This window comes from Trichosurus vulpecula, chromosome 5 (genome assembly GCF_011100635.1).
Source record: "Trichosurus vulpecula isolate mTriVul1 chromosome 5, mTriVul1.pri, whole genome shotgun sequence".
Lineage (NCBI taxonomy): Eukaryota > Metazoa > Chordata > Mammalia > Diprotodontia > Phalangeridae > Trichosurus > Trichosurus vulpecula.
The window spans coordinates 89,652,050-89,670,713 of NC_050577.1; the positions used below are offsets into that span (position 1 = coordinate 89,652,050).

General features: G+C 41.7%; 1 protein-coding gene across 1 annotated transcript in view; it reads right to left on the reverse strand.

Annotated features, from left to right (window-relative positions):
* Positions 1-18,664, reverse strand: part of DPP6 (dipeptidyl peptidase like 6) — a 1,232,953-nt gene that overhangs the window by 14,189 nt on the left and 1,200,100 nt on the right. Inside the window, exons 19-21 of the mRNA XM_036759527.1 lie at positions 15,233-15,302; positions 10,637-10,831; positions 2,076-2,130 (exon numbers count right to left, since the gene is read on the reverse strand). Of these exons, the coding sequence (XP_036615422.1) occupies positions 2,076-2,130; positions 10,637-10,831; positions 15,233-15,302 (320 nt within the window). The remainder of the gene's footprint in view (positions 1-2,075; positions 2,131-10,636; positions 10,832-15,232; positions 15,303-18,664) is intronic.

Below are 18,664 nucleotides of genomic sequence, written 5' to 3' on the forward strand. Positions count from 1 at the left end.
GTTTTGGGGGTTTTTCCCCAATTTTTAAACATTTTTATTTAAAAACTTGAGTTTCAAATCCTATCCATCCCTCTTCCCTGAGATGATAACCAGATATAGGTTATACATGTGTAATTGTGTAAAACATTTCCATATTAGTCATTTTGTATAGGAAGACTTGAATAAAAGAAAAAAATCAAATAAAGTGAAAAATAGCATGCTTCATTCTATATTCAATCAATATCAGTTCCTTTTCTAGAGGCGAACAGTATGCTTCATCATTAGTTTTTTTGGGATTTTCTTGGATCATTGTCTTGCTGAGAATAGCTAAGTTATTCACAGTTCTTTACTGAACAATATTGCTGTTACCGCATACAACATTCTCCTTGTTCTGTTTATTTCACTATGTATCAGTTCACATAACTCTTTCCAGGTTTTTTCGACATCATCCTGCCTGTCATTTCTTATAGCACAACAATATTCTACTACGGTCATATACCACAGCTTGTTTAGCCATTCCCCAACTGATGCCCACCCCCCCCCCCCCGCCTTTGATCTCTAATGCTTAGACACCACAAAAAGAGCTACTATAAATATTTTTGTACAAATAGGTCCTTTTCCCTTTGGGGGGATGTCTTTGGGATATTAGACCTAGCAGTGGTATTGCTGGATCAAAGGGTATGCACAATTTTATGGCCCTTTGGCCATAGTTCCAAATTATTCTCCAGAATGGTTGGATCAGTTCACAACTCCATCAATGGTGCATTTGTGTCCCAGTTTTCCCACATCCCCTCTAACATTTTCCTTTTTTGTCATATGAGCCACTCTGATGGGTGTGAGGTAGTACGTCAATTATTTTAATTTACATTTCTCTGATAAATAGTGATTAGAGCATTTTTTCATATGACTATAAACAGCTTTGATTTCTTTTTCTGAAAACTGCCTGTTCATATTTTTTGACCATTTATCAATTGGAGAATGACTTGTAGTTTTATAAATTTGACTCAGTTCTCTATATATGAGAAATGAGGCCTTTATCAGAGATACTTGTTGCAAAAAATTCCCCCCAGTTTTCTGCTTTCCTTATAATTTTGGTTGCATTGGTTTTGTTTGTGCAAAAACGGTTTAATTTTATATAATCCACCCTCTGGACTTACAATTATTCACCACACTGTAGCTGATGGGGAGTGGGGTGGGGTAGGCAGGGTCAAGGCTCTAGACACCTGAGATAACCTTACCAGGCAGAAGCTTTGGGCAGAGATCCATTCCTTAAGATAGTCTTTAAGGACCATCTCCATTCCAATGTATTCCTTCCATCTCCTACCTCCTTTACACAGCAGGCAAATCAACTAGCAAATGAGTACAATCAATACACATGAAAAAATGCTAAAATCTAGGAATACTTGAATAATCTGATTTTTTGTCTGCCTGGGAAACTCCCTGTGTGGGAACTCCCTCCAACAAACTAACAGATAAATAATGAATTAACCCATGGGCCAAATCCAGCCTGCTTTTGTAGGCCTGCTGCTAAGAATGGTTTTTGTATTTTAAAATAAATCTCTGGGGAGGTACAAGAGCTTGCCAAGAGTTGGATTTGGCCCTTGGGCAGTAGTTTGCTTATCCCTGATTAGTAGGCAAACCCTAGGAAGTTGTTTGAGGACTGACTTACCCAGGGTTACAGAGCTACTAAGTGGGGTTTGAAGTCAGGTCTTCCTGATACCAAGCTCAGCCTTCTATCCATTATGGTGCACTGCTTCTCTTCATGGAATATATGGTACAAGGAAACTCTATTTATTCTCCTTTCCCATTTGGCACCAGACCATAAACAACAGTAGATTTATGGGAACAATGTAATGAAGCAGCTGGTGGACCTTTCTAACAGTAGCTGGCTTCCTCTTTTTCCCAGAGGAAACAGAAGAAAAAACTAAGCAAACAACTTATCTCTTAAAAACAAACTAATAATAATAAATCACACGCCATCAAACTGTAGGCACTCTCAATAAATCAAAGTGAAGTTGAAACGATGAAACCATTTAATGCTCTTCCACAGAGGGGTGTGCCCCATAAGCAAAACAAAGACAAAGCCAGAGACTCACCCTCCCAAACACAGCAACACGCGTCTTGTCGATGTAGGGTTCCTTCAACATTGTCCTACAAGGTTAAAGGGGAGAAACAGGATTTAATGCTAAAGCGCAAACTATACTGTCTTTTTTTTTCCGGTGAAATCCAAAGTAATTCCCACTTATGACCTAGATTAATGGAAGTCATTCCTAAAAATGGCAGCCCCCTTGTACATTTCAAGGTCAGAAGGTAAAAGCATTCATTAACTAAACAATTAACCTCTCAACAAAGATTTATTAAGCACCTACTATGTGTTTCAGTCAGAAACACTGAGCTGAACACTGGGTAGACAGAGACAAAAGCAAGAGTCTCTGTCCTCAAGGGGGGAAAACAACAGGCACATATTTTGTCAGGAGAAACAACATGTACTGATACGAGTTTAAAATCGTGTGAAATGAATACAAAGTTCTATTTCTGGGAAGGGCATTAGTTGCTGGTAGAGATTAGGAAAGGCCTCCTAGAGGAAGTAGGGATTGAACTGAGCTTTGAAGGAATTCAAAGCGGGGGAAAGGTGAGGAGGGAATGTTTTCTACCAGGCACAGGGGATGACCTATGTGAATGAAGTCTGAGATGTGGGGAGATGGGATATAGTGTATATCAGGGAGAGCAAGGAGGCTAGTTTGGTGGGAACCCAGAGTGAGGGAGAGTAATATGAAATCAGTCTGAAAACAGAAACTGGAGCCAGATTGCGAAGAACTTTAAATGTCAACCAGAGTATTTGCCTATCATCCTACAAGTAATATGGAGCCACTGGAGTTTACCTGCACCTCAAGGCTATCACATTGGCAGTTGTGTGGACAATGGCCACAGAAGGAAGAGATTTGAGGGAAGGAGCACCATTAGGATGTTCTGGCAATAACCCAGGTGAAGGAGAAATGAGTACCTGGACTAGGGTGGTGGTGGTATGAGTGGAGAGAAGGATCTAGATGGGAGAGATGTGGAAGTACAATTGATAAAGACTTGGATACCTGATATTAGGAGAATCTTCCTAAGAATTTGAATTATTCAAAGTTGAATGTGCTGCTTCCTGAAGGGGCGAGTTTCCTCTCATTGAGGGCCTTCAAGCAGAGGCTGGATTACCACTAGTTGGGATGTTACTCTGGGGATTCATTTCAGGTATAGGTCAGATTAGATGCTGAGTTTTCTTCTAACTACAGCTGCATGTGCAGAAGCCCATACATCAATAAACCACCTCAGCAGATGGGCTGAACCAGTTTGAGTGTCACTGACAGGCCTCAAACCTATTGGTGAGTTAGAGGGATGCCTACCTGAAGTGTGTGAAGACTTCTCCTGGCCAAGCAGATGGATGAGAACAATTTGCTCCAATGGCCATGAAGGCAGCTGAAGCAGGAGCTGCGGAGTGCTTAGAGCTTGGTCAGGCCTCAAAGACACCAAGGTCATCCACCGCATCTCCAGGCCACAGCAGTCATCCTGACTTTTGTCTTGCCACTGGACTTTGAAGACTTAGGAAGAGAGAGTGAGGCTGACAACTTTGTGCAACTTTGCCTCACTTAAATCCAATTCATGAGTAAGTCAAGACATTACCCTTGATGTCACTGGTCCTCCTTGAAAATGAATGACCGACAGCAAGAAGTTGCCCGCTACATCTCATACTGGCTCCAGCCACAATTTGCTTCATTCTCTGGCCATCTTGCCAGTCAAAATACCCCCTTCTGTCCTTTTGCCTCATGCTCAATATCTGCTTCTGCAGCCATAAGCATATTAATTTTGTCATCACTTATTTCAACCTAATTCCTTATGGCTCCATTCACCTGTGGCTTTTCAAACCAAAATATTCCTCCCTAGTCACCATTTACTGTAAATGAACATATATACACATATACATACATGTGTATATATATGTGTACATATGTACATACATAGCTAGCTAGTTTCCTCTTAATAGAATATAATAAGCTCCTTGGGGGAAGAGGCTATGATTATGTTTTTATTTTTAGCACTTAGTACAGTATTTAGCACCTTGTAAGTACTTAATAAATGCTTTTCTTTCATTTATTTCATACCAATTCTAAAATTCTGAGATTTTCTGATGGGATAAAGAGAATAAAGGAGAGTGAAAAGTGTAGGTTGTGACTCTGAGGTTGTAAACCTACCTGGCTGAAAGTGTGTTGGTTCCACAGTGGAGAGAGGGAACTTAGGAAGAGATGTGGATTTGGGGTAGAAAGGGAACAGGATAAATATCAACAAATATCTTTTGATCATCTCCTCTGTACAAAGAGTGCTAGCCCTTTAAAGCCTACCTTAAATCCTGTTTCTTCCATGGAGTCTTGCCAATTCCCTCCATTGGCAATAACTTTCCCTTAAAACAACACTTTGTTTGGCTCTCTCTAATTTACTTGTCTTATAATATTCCCTAGTATAGCTATCTATCTCTATGTTGTCTCCCTGTTAGACTGTAGGAGTCTATGGGATGGTGTCTTATCTGAATTTTCTACATCTCCTAGTGCCTAGCTCTGAACACAATAAGTATTCTGAACACAACAACTGCTTGATAGAGGAATTGATGAATGATAGATATTGTGGCAGATAACTAGAATGACACAAAGAGGTAGGAGAATCAGTTCCTGCTCTCAAAGAGGTTATAATCTCATTGAGTCAAGGAGGAGTCTTGTCCTGACTCCTCCCAGGCCTGTGGGGCTTTAGGGAAGTTACAGCTTCTATGGACCTGGGTTTAATCATCTGTCAAATAAAAATCATGAATGTTGAAAACTAAAAGGAGATAATAGATGTGAAAATGCTTTTTAAACATTTAAATATTCCATTCAAATTTAAGCTATTATAAATATACTTAGTAAAACTTCATTAATTCTAATCATACTAATTTGGAGTTGATGATTCAGAAGTAGACTGGGTAGAAATTTGTCTTTGAAATTTTCTCTGAAAAAAAAGAGCCTAAGTAAATGAATACTGTAAATTAGATTTCAAGAGGGATGTTTAAGTGACTTAATGAGAACTTTCAAGTAATTAAAAGTATCCTTTGCATATAAGAATTTAATATGGAAATGAACTTTGCTGTTCATTATAGTGGGTACAGCAGAAACACCACTTGAGAACAGTAACCCACTGTATATATTAGATTTTCTAAAATGTTTGTTGTTATTTAGCTGCTTTGGTCCTGTCCAACACTTTGTGACTCCACCATTTGGGGTTTTCTTGATAAAGATATTGGAGTGATTTGCCATTTCCTTCTCCAGCTCATTTTTCAGATGAGAAAACTGAGGCAAACAGGGTTAAGCGACTTGTCCAGGTCACAGAGCCAGTAAGTGCCTGAGGTCAGATTTGAACTAAGTTCCTCCTGACTCCAGGCCTGGTGCTCTATCCATTTTACCATCTAGCTGTCCTCTAAAGATATTATCTTTCAATAATTCAGACTATCCTTACCTTCGCTGTTTTTTAAAGCTTTGTTCATGCCTTTTACAATTAATACTACATGTCATGATGACACCACCATTTCTGATTTCATCTCCTCTTTGCCCCCCACCAGTGGACCTTCCTTTGTAACAGAGAAAAACAATTAAACAGAAATACTGAACCAAGCAACCAAGTCTGACGACATCTGTGACTTCCCACACCCAAAGGCTCCTAAGGCTTAGCCCAGAGAAGGAAAGTATTTGTCATCATCTGTTTGTCAGCGCCAAGAGTGCTTATTGCTAAGAGGCAGAACCTGGCACCTAGCCCTGAAGTCAGGAAGACCTGAGTTCAAATCCATCCTTGAAACTTACTAGCCATGTGATCCTGGGTAAGTCACTTAGCCTCTGCATCAGTTTCCTCAACTGTGAAATGGGGAAAATAATAGCAACTGGTTTGCAGGGTTGTTGTGAGGATCAAATGAGATAGTGCTTGGAACATGATAAGAGCTTAACAAATCCTTCCTTCCTCCCTCCCTCCCTTCCTCCCTCACTTCCTTCCTTCCTCTTTCCCTCCATCTCTTCCTCTTTCCCTCCCTCCCTTCCTTCCTCCACTTTAAAAAAATACCCAATAATACCCAATATTTATAGAGTGCTATAAAATTTGCACCAGCACTTTACATATTATTATCTCATTTGATCCTTGTAAGAGGATCCTTATAATCAGATGTGGAAACTGAGGCAGAGTGAAATTGAGTGACTTGCCCAGGGTCACAAAGCTAGTCCATGTCTGATATAGAATTTGAACTTCCTGACTCTAAATCCAGCACTCTACCCACCATGCCAATATTTTCAAAGCCCTGATAGGAGTAATTCTTGGTACCTCTGCCAAATGCAGAATTTAGGCCAGCCCATCTGTACATGGGCTTTGAAACAGTGTATCTGCATTCCCAAAGACTACTAGATGACACACGTACACATATACATATGTATACATACATATGTACATATATATATTATTCATTTAGAAATTCAAACAAAATAAGAAAATAGAGTAAGATGCCTAAAATGGCCTAGTACCAACAAACATTCTTCTCTTTTCTCTAGCAAGGATCCCTTTGTCCTGAAACGGTACTTTCCTGGGAGTCACTGGAAGCTCAATGGCTATTGGAGATTCCACATGTACATACAACAACATACCTCCACATACCTCCAAAGAATGAAGAGCCTAATATAGATGCTTATGCTTCTTAAATTTACCCTTCACTGAAGAGAAAAATTCCATTCCTACCTACTCAAGTGAGATAATGTAGAGGCAAAGGCTTTAATAACCTTTGAAGGGAGAGATGAAGGTTAGCTCTTACTGAGACCTTTCTACTCCGTTCTGATTTCTCCAGTCTCTGACAACTGATAGTCTTCATAGGCTGGACCACACAATGTTGCCCTAGGTTCTATATTCCTCTGTCATCTACTCTCATTTTCCAATATCTATGTAAATCTTTACTTCTCAATCAGATGACAGGTACCTTGAAGTCAGGACTTGTGCCTCATTTGCCCTCGTACTCACAGCTACAAAGTGTCCCTAAAGTCTGGACACATAGGAAAAAATGCATATTTTGAAATATTTGGAATATTAACAGACCTTAGCCCCCTTGACTTCTTTATACTCAATGAAAATCACAGATGCAACACACTTGATTGAACGCATAGAGTGAATGTGCTAAAATTGAGGGCAACGTGGAATTGCTGCATTGAGTTCATGTGAATCTTGCAAAGTGCATCAATCTTTGCATCACAAATGATGGAAATCATATTGAAGATGTTATTTGTTAATATTCCAATTAAATAAAATGTTGTTGAAATTTTCATTCATTTCATTTCTTGAAAATATGCATTTTTTCCTATGTGTCCAGACTTTAGGAACACCCTGTAGTATGGTGCTAGGCACCAGAGCTAAGACTAGAGACTGGGAACTAGAGTACATACACCATGTAGGAGGGCATAGTGAAGGACTCAGCCAAAGGCTCAACACATGAATTTCAAATCTTTTCTAAGGTGCATGACTAGCTTGATCTAGTTCTTCTGGGTACACGGTAGATACCTAATTATGGATTATGTTCATAAAATCACATACTAGGTATGTTCTTTCTTCTCTCTAAAGAAGAACAGTGAATGGCCTAGCTTAGCTTTCATAGTCTTAGGACTGATTGTTTATGTGCTGGCATATACACCAGCGCCATGAGATAGTACATCCATGTGCTTTGGAAGACTGTAGATGGGTCCAAATGATTATTGCCAAGTTTCCAGATTAAAAAAAAAAAGGAATGATTTAGTTATTGAAATATGGAATGATTCAGCCAAAATTCTAGCCTTTTAGGAATACATTTGGAAACACATGGATGGTGGTTGTTAGATTTTTTTTTTCACTACTTGTCATCTGGATGTTTGGTCTGCATGTGGATACTACCTGATTGCAAGATTTCACATATATTTGCTATGGAAAGTAATAGGAGTCTGTGGAAACTTTGACGCTCACAGAGCCAATCCTGGGCTCTCTTCCACCTCACAAGTAATCTTGGATTTTGTTCTAGGCCCTGCTATTGACTCAGCAGGAAGCATCAGGCCCTTGGCAGTCTCATCATCTAATCTTCTGGGGATTTCCATTTCCTGATCCTAAAAAAAAAAAATCTAGATAATGATACTCATTTGCAAAGTGCTTTGAGATCTGTGAAGAGCTGTTATTTCAGTACAAAATATTGTTATTATCCTGTTGCGCTCAACTATACCCAGCTGTGCTCTCTGTAACTATATTTTTAGCTGTGTTTTCTGAAGTAAATCTAATCATTATAAACTGTGAAGGCTATTTTTAAAAACAATTTGACACCAGGGCCTCAAGGTTGAAAAAGTATATGCTTATGGTGAGCGTTACTATCTTGTTCTTGCCACTAGATGGGAGAATCTCGGCTGGAATCAAGCAACAAATATTTTTGATGAATGCCTCCTGCGTGGTTAACCCCATTTTAGGCACGGCACTGTGATCCTTGCCCTCAATGAGCTTATAATCTAATTGGGGATTTAATACAAACACACATTAAACAATTAGAGAAAGGAAGGCATTATCAAATTAATTGCTGAATGGTGTGGTTTAGACTCCAAATCCTGCAGGACTTTTGGAAGAGAGGCCCATAGGACTGAAGTACTCAGAGCAGGCTACACAAAGAGAATGAGCCTTGAGCGGGGCCTTAAAGGGTGGGGAGAAATTGGATAGGTCAATGGTGGGGAGAAGGTAATATAGATGAGGGGGATCCCTTCCCACTCATCCATCTTTCACATAGCTGCCCAGACAATTCCCTTAAAGGGATGGTCTGATCATTCCAAACTCTTACTCGGTAAACTCTCCTGGCTCTCGTAATAGAGAGACTCAACCATCAACTCCTCTGTTCGACTTTAAAGTTCTTCCTATCCTGGCCGGCCCTTTCCTATCTTTCTAGTTGACTTCCACATTCCTTCCCTCCAAACTCTCTCTAGACTGAGGTCATACTGGCTCACTGTTCTTCACAGACCACAATATTCCATGTTTCCTCTCTCTCTCTATTCCTCATGGAGCTTGTAAGAAGAGGCCTAGAACAATATAACAATGATGACCATACAGAATAATCTACAATAAGTGCATCAGAAAGGTGTGAAATTCGGTGAGGTTCCAGGAGGCAAAGGATCTTTATGGACTGAGGACAGGTAGCATTTGATCAAAACCCAAAGGATGGGTATGAAATCAGAGCTGAAAGAGAGGAGGAAGGCCATTCTGGGCATACGGAAGAGCAAAGACAGAGGCAGGAAGGCATGAGGCATGTTTGGAGGACATTTTAAGCCTGAGCTTAACTATGTGTGTGGGCAAGAACTTAGAGAAGGTGGGCAGGAGCTTTTCAAGTAGGTAGAATGGAGTATTACATGATGAGTCTGGAAAGGTAGGCTGGTGTCAGACTGTGGAAGGCCTTGAAAGCCAGGCCATAGATTTGAACGTTACTCTATGAGCAATATTGGGAGCCCCTGAAAATTTAGGAGCTAAGAGTGACATGACCTAGGCATCCATAATATTTGGTGAAGTGAACTGCTGAATTGTTGTAAACCTCTTAGCTTGCTGATTGAATTGCAGGCTCTTTGAAAGGTTTTTTTAAAAATGTATCTTCATATCTGACATAGAGTTTGCAGGAGGGAATACTTAGCAATTATTTGAGGAGGCAAATTGAAATGCACCGAATGACAGTGAAGATGCTAATGCATGCTTCTTTGGTTAATACTGTATCTTAAATTATCTGTTTCTGACTTTCTGTGTAGATAAATTTGGGACTGGGTGAATTCTTTCAGGAACACCACTCCCATGGAAAGTCACGTCTTATGCCATAACTTTTGCATGCCATAATATAATGAGATACACATTCTCCAAATTGAGGCTGTGTTTGTGTGCGTGCATGCATGTGTGTGTGTGTGCGTGTGTGTGTGTAATTAATAGCCTTGGACAGGTTCTTGATGGTCTACCTAATGAATTTCCCACCTTTTCATTGATCCTGGACATTTTTTTTTGTCTCTGTTACTCTGCTGCTGTAGGAAGCACCTTGGGTAAATGAGAACGTAATGTCCTCAGAACTGTAGGTCCGAGAGGTGTGAAAACTACACTGTGGAATCAGGAACACCAAAATCTATGTTTTGGGTTACTCTCTGAGGGAGGACAGAGTTGCATTGATCCATTCACACATCCTTCTTGTGACTAATGGTCTTTATGTATGAGAATGTTGGCCAGGGGGAGCAGTGCACTCTGCAGCCACTCAGTGGAATGAATCTAGCTGAGAGAATGAAGGACCTTCATCCTAATTGGCACCATGCTAGAGCCTGCTGAGCTAATCATTACATAAAAAAAGAGAAGGCTACAGGAATGAGATTTTTTAGGGGAAAACCAATGATATTTTACCTTGGAAATGGCCTGAAACTTGCCTACAAAGTCTATGCAGGCATACTGAAAATTCATGCAAATTATACGCAAATATGCCCAACTATGCCAAGGACCCAGCCGTGGCTCCTTTGGGGGGGTGTGCCCAGTCTTATGCCATTGAAATGCTTTGCCCTATTACCTTTCCCAATTCAATTCAATTCACAAGGTATTGGGCCCTCACCCCACAGCCTTCATTTGGTCTTTCTCTTCCAGGGAACCCAGTTTTCTCTTCACTTCGTGGAGGAGCTTGGTGCCTTGGAAGCCGCTACCACGACCGTCAAACTTCACCACGATGGCGCCGTGACTGCTGACCATGACAGTTTCCCAGTTGACCTCAAACTTTTCAGTCACACTCTGGCTCCCTGGTGTGCCATCCCTGAAAAAGAAGACGAGGGTCAGAGAAAGAACCGAGTGCCTAAATGACCGATATCACCCACAAAGTCAGGGTTCTTGGGCAGCAAACAGCAGGTTCCCTCTAGTGGTCCTACTGGAAAAGAGTGCTGCTCACCCTCGAGGAGACCCTTGATACTTTCCCTCGTCTGCTGGCCTGGTACAGGGAGATGGGTGGGTAGCAATGTGATGCCTGAGCTAAAACTGAATATCAAGGGAATAAATTATTTCTGAATACTCAGAGCTGGCCCTGGGCAAAATGATTAAGTGGGTGACATTTATTAAAAGATTATCTGTTTAGTTAAAGAAATCTATCCTTCTAAGTCAAGAGGAAATACATTGTTGAGGAGAGAATTCTGGGCTTTGAGCAGGAAGACCTGTATCCCTCAGATACTTACTAGCTGTGTGACCTTGGACAAGTCACTTAACTTCTCTGGGCCTCAGTCTCCTCCTCTGTAAAATGGGGGTGTTGAACTCAATGTCTGCTGAGGTCTTCTCTAACTCTAGAGTTATTGTTCTAAGATAAGTACCCTTATCAGTCCCCCAGGTCCTCAGTTTCCTCATTTGTAAAAACGAGTTATACTAGGTGAGATATGCTGGGTTCTCAAAAGTTTTTGGTCTCAGGATCCCTTTACACTCTTAAAAACTACTAAGGACCCCAAAGAGATTTAATTCATTAAAATACCAGTAATAAATCCATTGATGCTAATATTGAGAACATTTTTTATGAAGATTAACCATATCTTGCAAAGCAAAACAATTTAGTGAGAAGAGTGACATTGCCACACATATTTTTTGGCTACAAATCTGTTTAATGCCTGAATTAGTAAAAGACAGCTGGATTCTATACCTGCTTCTGCATACAATCTGTTACGATATGTTGTTTTGATTGAAGGATATGAAGAAAATTTGGCATCATGCAGATGTGCAGTTTGCACAGGAAAGAAGAGTATTTTTATTAGACCAGCACCATCTTAGGATTCTTGTAAAAAGTTTTGACCTGAAGGACCCCCTGGAAGGGTCTCAGAGGACCACAGATTACATTTTCAGAACCACTGGGCTAGTATATCTCTAAGGGTCCTTCAAACTCTAAATTCTGTGATCAGCAACATGCCATTTGGGGGCAGATTTTTTTTTTGGCAGGAAGGCTTCCTGGCCACTTCCTAGTATTTTGTACTGTTTGTGGGTCCAAGACGACCCCTGCCCACATCTGCCACCCAACTGAGAGGTGTTCAATCAGCAGCTGTGAAGAAAAGGACATGACTGACCAATTGAGGTTAAACGTCAGGGGCAAGACAAGAATTCTTCTCTTTTGAAGAGCAGACATTTGCCATCCATTTAAGTTATTTAAAAAAATTCACCTATAACAGACTTTCTTATTTGGATCTCCTTACTTACTAAGTATGCCAGCCAGCATACTTTTCAGATTCTGTCTAATCAAGTGCGGTTACCTTAATGAGCTCTGATCTCTCTCAAGCACCTCCTGTAATGAAATTAAGTTCCCTTGGAGGTAACTGGATAGCCACAACATGTTGGCAGCATTTGTGTCCTTGCTGGAAGGTAGCTTCAAGGATGATGGACTTTTAAAATTATCATTCTATTTTTTAGCAGCTAGATTGTCTCAGTTTCCCCTTCCTTTCTTCTTTGGAATGAAATTAATGATGAGGGGAGTGGGGCCAGAATTATAACTAAGCTGTGTAAGGCCCAGAGGGAAAATCTCTCTAAAAACCACTTTTGGGTTCCTCAAGGACAAGGTCCTTGTGAAGTTCGGTGGCCTAGAGCTGGGAGACCCTCTTGTGGTTGGGTTTGTATTGAAGTCCTCCTGCTACCTCCTCCAGTAAGTTTAGGGTAGAAAAGGCCCTGGATGTGGCCTCATTAAACTTGGATTTCAGTGCCACCTCTGTGGACTTGGGCTAATCCCTTAAAATTTCTAAACTTCGTTTTCCTCATCTATAAAATTAAAGAAAAAATTGGGTTAGATGATCTCTCGCTAACCTTTCCAGCTCTAGGATACTAAGGAGTGAAGGGGTTGTATTTGGAGGAAGGAGGAAGTTCTAATCCCTTCAGATACTTACTAGCTGTATGACCTCAGACAAGTCACTAACTTCTCTCAGCCTCAGTTTCAGCATTTGTAAAATGAGGTTCTTATAAGGATATAAATACATAAATAGTTACATAAATGTAGTTTTTGAATTGTCTTTAGTTGTGTCTGACTCTTTGTGACCCCATTTGGGGTAGATACTACAATGGTTTGCCATTTCTTTTCCCAACTCATTTTATAGATGAAGAAACTGAGGTAAATAAGGTTAAGTGACTTGGCCAAGGTCACACTGCTACTGTCTGAGGCTGGATTTGAATCCAGGTCTTCCTGACTCTAGGCCCGGTACTTTATCCACTGTGCCACTTAGTTGCCCATATAAAGTTAGCTGTTATTAATTCTTGGGATACTGTGAATACCTTTCTAATACTGACATTGGAGGACTGGATCAATGCATGCCTTCCTTAATAATACTGCTTTCCAATCTTGGGTTGCAGCCCACTTTAGGTTGTCAGGTTTCTGCAGGGGGATAATAAAAGAGCCTCAGAAAAAGATGGGGTCCCCAACTTGACAGGGATGAGGAGTGTGCGGGGATGGGGAAGGAAAAACTTTGGGGAGGGGTGGATCAGGAGGGGAGCTGACTCCCTGACCACACCTTGGCTTCTCATGCTCTTCTACTCTTTGTCTTACTCAGGCTTTGTAAGACTTTACTCCAAAGATATTCGAGGCTGTTTCTTTCTACCATTGATAAATAGCCCATGCCTGGTCTACAGAATATGTGAATTCCCCCAGTTTCTCCTAGCCTCAGTGTAGTCACTCCTTTTGCTACCCGTTAGGACACTTAAGCCAAGACTAGGTTATTCTAAAAAGAAATCACAGGATCTTAGAGTTTCAGAGCCATAATCGGCCAAAATTGGGCCTAGGGAAAATTAAGTTGAGAGGCAGAAACAGGAGAGGGGTTTAGCAACTCAGAGGACAGCCCTACCACTGAGATAGTAGGTTCTATCACAGTTACAACTCCTGAGAGAATCTCCTGCTCCAAATGAGATCAAAGCTGAAGGTGTGTTCTTAAAATAGGGTGCCAAGGAAGCCAGGCCCCAGGGACTGGCAGATAGGGGGAAAGGATGCCCCATACCACCGGAGAAGCACTAGGGAAGATCAGAAACAAAGAAAAAACAGGCCCCCTTGGATGCTGGTACCCTTGGGAAAAGCCTTGTTGGCCCCACATTAGTCAGAGCTCTTTCTAGTCCAGTCTCTTCAGGTCACAGATGAAGCCCAGAGAGTTTAAGCGACTTTACTAGAACTCTTTCATTAGGCACTAAAAGTTTAAAGGGACATTTTTGTATCCTTATGATCATTATATAATTGAATTTCACCATTTTAAAAATAGGTCCTTTCTATGTTAATAGTTCCCTTTTAGGATACCATTGGTGTCCAGTTTAGATTTACAGCAAAGAAAAGATGGGAAGGAATTAGCTGATAGGCTAAAAGGTTTTTTTTTTTTTCTGACTTTTTTCCATACTTGGTTGTTAAATTATAAGGGATGTGATTTGACTGTCAGTATATCCAGAGGTGGTCTTTGAATGAAGTCCCACAGCATTTACTTCAGAAAGAAAAGTGAAGGGAAATGACTTTTCTGGGAATGTGAGAAGCATTTAGAGAGGCTTTCTTTCTCCCCTCCCATTGCTAGAAACACTCTGGGGGGTGGGGGTGGGGGAGGCTTGTAACCCAGATCGGGGTTAAAAATCACTGATCTGGAGAATCAGAGGGGCCATTAGCATCTGTGAGAATTATCTGAATAAAACCACCCCCAAGGGAGGAGGAGGAAAGAGAGAGGAGGAGGAGGCATTAAACCACTCCAGAATGTTAGGAAAGTGGGTTAATTCTTCATTGGAGCCCATAACTCTGTCCTTGGGGCCATGCTGCGAGCCTGCCTTCCAGACCGAGGTTATAATAAAGTCCTTTTAGAACTTCAGCAATTAAACCCTTTTGGATAGGGCCCAAAGCAGAGCATCCCGAAGTTTGTTCTCTGGGCTGACAGCAAGGCTGTCACTCATACTTGGCTGGGCAAGAGTGCTTGCTCTCTTCCCCTAAATGATTTTACTAGAAATTCTCCTTTATCCTTGACATATTGGCACAGGCTCCCACTTAAGGGTGAGGCAGAAAAATTGCCAGGGCAAGAGACCAAGGAGGGCTTAGCCTTTTCCTTCTGTGAGGACCCTGGGCCCTGGCAGAAGAGACTTCTAAATGAATGAGAAGATCATTCCTGCCACCTCCTGGCATCTTCCTGGTCATTCTTCACGCTCTTCTGTAAATAGTTCAACCACGAAAGATGCAGGTCGTACTTACACTACCAGAAGCAGAGGATAGTGGGCAGTGTCCGTGAAGGTGGCCGGCTTTAAGATCTGCATTGGCAAGTCTAGGTGGGAACAGACAAACATGGTAACATTTTAGTATTGATGACTGATCGATAATAAACATGGTTCATATTTATATAGCGCTTTATAGCTGATGGAACCCTGCCCCTGCAACTGTCCTATGAGGCAGATAGTGCTTTATACTCATTCTTAAGAGGAGAAAACTGTTACCCAGAGAGGTTAAATGACTATCTTTGACCACTGTCACACAGCTCTTGAATCATCTTACACCCAAGTCCATTCTTCTTTCTGTAATCCTGTGTCATTGTGCTTAGGTAGAACAGGGGGTGCTGTTTGGTTGAGTGTATCAGTCCATGGTGCTTTGGAAGAGGATTTAACTCCAGAGGGGACTTTTACTTCATCCATCCATCCATCTGTCCATCCATCCATCCAACAAATATTTATCAAGTACCTACTACTAGGAGGCAGCTAGGTGTCACAGTGGATAGGTGACCCTGGAACCAGGAAGACAGGAGCTCAAACCTGACCTCAGACACTTTCTCACTGTGTGACCCTGGGCAAGTCATTTAACTGCTGCCTGCCTCAGTTTCCCTATCTGTAAAATAGGGATGATAATAATAGCCCCCATCTTCCAGGTTTGTGAGGACAAAATGAAATATTTGTAAAGTGCTTTGCAAACTCACAAAGCTCTCTGGAAGTTACCATCATCATTATTGTCACACAACCCCCTTCTCAATAGTCCTGAAGCACATAGGACTCCTTCTTGCCTGCAGGATCAAATGCAGAGCCTTTTGTTTGGCCTTTTAAAGCCCTTAGTCTGACTCCAGTCTATCTTCATAGGCTTCTGTGACTGCTTCTAGACTGTCCCACATGGATTCTGGGCCACAGCAGTAATGGGAATAGAGAGGAGAGACAGATGAGAGATATTGTAGAGGAAGAATTTTTAAGATTTGATTGAAGCGGGGTGTTGTCAGAGGGAGATGGCAGAGAGATAAGAATTAAGGATCGTGGCAGAATTTTGAGCAAGGAAAAGTGGGCAAATGGTGGTACTACTGAAAAAAGAGTGATGTGAGAAGAGAGGGCTTTTGGGGAAAGATTGTAGGCTCAGTTTTAAACATGTTAGGTTTGTGGGGGGGGGTCCAGGTGGGTCATCTAGGTAGAGTTATACTGCAGACAGCTGGAAGTACAGCCCTGAAGCTCAGGACAGAGGTCAGGGTCAGAGATTCACATTTGGGAGTCATTTAGGGAGAGGGGATAGTTGAATCCATGGAAGTGAGTGAGATGGCCAAGGGAGGGAGTATAGAGAGAGAAGCTAGATCTGGTTATGCTACTCTTCTCAGGGTTGCTCACAATCTGGCAATGCTTTACCTTTCTAGGCTCATCTTGCCTTCTTGTATTTGGCACATCTTTAGCACACCCTTGAACATGCCTTAAGCTTGTTCTTAAGTCCATGCTTCTGCTCATACGATTTCTTTCTTTTTTTGCCTGCTGAATTCCTACCCATCATTTAAAAACAGACTCAAATTACACTGTCTACACGAGGCCTCGCCTGATACCTTCATTGGTTCCAAAGGCCTTCCTCCAACAGAATTCCCATAGCACTTTGTCCTGTACCTGTCTAATGCACCTATCATGTATTACTGGGAATCATAGCTCCCTGGCTTGGTATCTTTGTCTCTCTACTAGGCCATAATTTCCATAAGGGCAGGATCTGTATCTTATCTAGACTTTTATATCTCCCTAAGTATCTTGCCCAGTGTTCACACTGCATTCAAATGCTTGCTGAATTACATAAGATTGACCCAGTTATGGAGTCAAAGGATTGTCGGGGGAGCAAGGAGAAAGAGCAAGAGAGTGATGTCTAAGAAGGTAAGGCCCTGCAGCGTGGTGGAAGGAGCTAAGGGTTAGAGGTCAGCGGTGGAAGGAGCTAAGGGTTAGAGGTCAGCAGGAGACCTGGGGACTCATCTCAGCTGGGTCACAAGCTTCTTGTTGGACCCTGGGTAAGTCACTTCACTTTGCCATTGTTCACCTTCATTATCTGTAACCAGGGGGTAAATATACCCACAAGTTCATTGTGAAGATTCAGTGAGCTCATGTACGGGGATGCACTTTAGGAGGGGGAAGATGTACAAATGTGCAGTTTTATTAACAGCAACATCACAGGCAGCAAGAAATGAAAACCCTGAGGGCTCCGTGAGTCACTTTGTCATGCATCGCTTCCACAACACACAATTAAACATCTTCCCATCTCCGTTATTTTCCCCTTAGGCAGCAGTGCCAGTGTCCCAGCTGGGAATCAATATTTGAAAGGATTGGGGGAGAGAAAAAGAAGAAAACAGAGATTCTGGGTGAGATAGGGACAAGGAAGAGAGAGGAGGAGAGAACAAGGTGGGGGTCTATGGACCAAAGCAAGATAGCAGTACTAACTGCAGGATGGATATTGAGAGCCTGTCTCTTGGTGCCTGAAGGGATACTTGAAGGTGGCCTGGTTACCAGCTTCTGAAGCCCCAGCTGTGACTTGTCACTATCCAAGGCTTTTTGGATCTGTTTCCTCACGCTAGTGAAAACTGCCTCCATAAAAAAAAAGAAAACAAAACAAAAACAACAAACCACTCCCCCAACCCCCACCCCCAACTACAACAAATTTCCCCACTGGGTTTTTTCTCCCCAAACCTTCCTCCCTAAATCTGGCATTTGTTTACTGATGGTAAATAGAACCCAGATTACCAAAGGCTTAGCAATTAACTCAGAATTAGTGGCATTTTCAATATGATTAATATACAGGTTCACCACAGGCTAGACACGTTTGCTTGGCAATCATTTTCTGACACAGGGTCTAATTACTTATTCTGGTTGAATACTAATGCCTTGCAAATTGGATCAATGGCCCAGGGACAAGCAAAAAGGCAGGGGATGGACTTTATCATTTAAATATCCATAAAACATGGGCTGGGCTGCTTCTGCTACTGATAAGCCGAAGGGCAGACCTTGGAAACTGGGCCCAGTGGCCTGGAAACAGCTTTAGATTCCAGAAGAGGGTTCTTTTAGACATTTTCCCTATCTGATCAAGGCCTTGTAATAATCTAACAAAACAAAACAAATCAAACTCTGTTGGGGGTCGGGGAGCTCTCTGAGACCTGTAAGGTCATTTTAAGCTGGCTTTTTGGGTTCCATCTTTCTTCCTTTGTTCATTCCTGGAAACTTTCATTCCCCATTCCTATATAGCTGAGGCTTTACTAGACAGTGTCTCCCTGGCTATCATATCAAAAATGGAAAACCAATTAGACATATCTGAGCAAGAACCCACGTGGGAGGAGGGGGTCACCCCCAAACCTTCCCTATAAAAGCAATGGTCCATGTGGTTGAGTTAATTTTGGCATGAAAGAAACAAAAGACTCAGGTG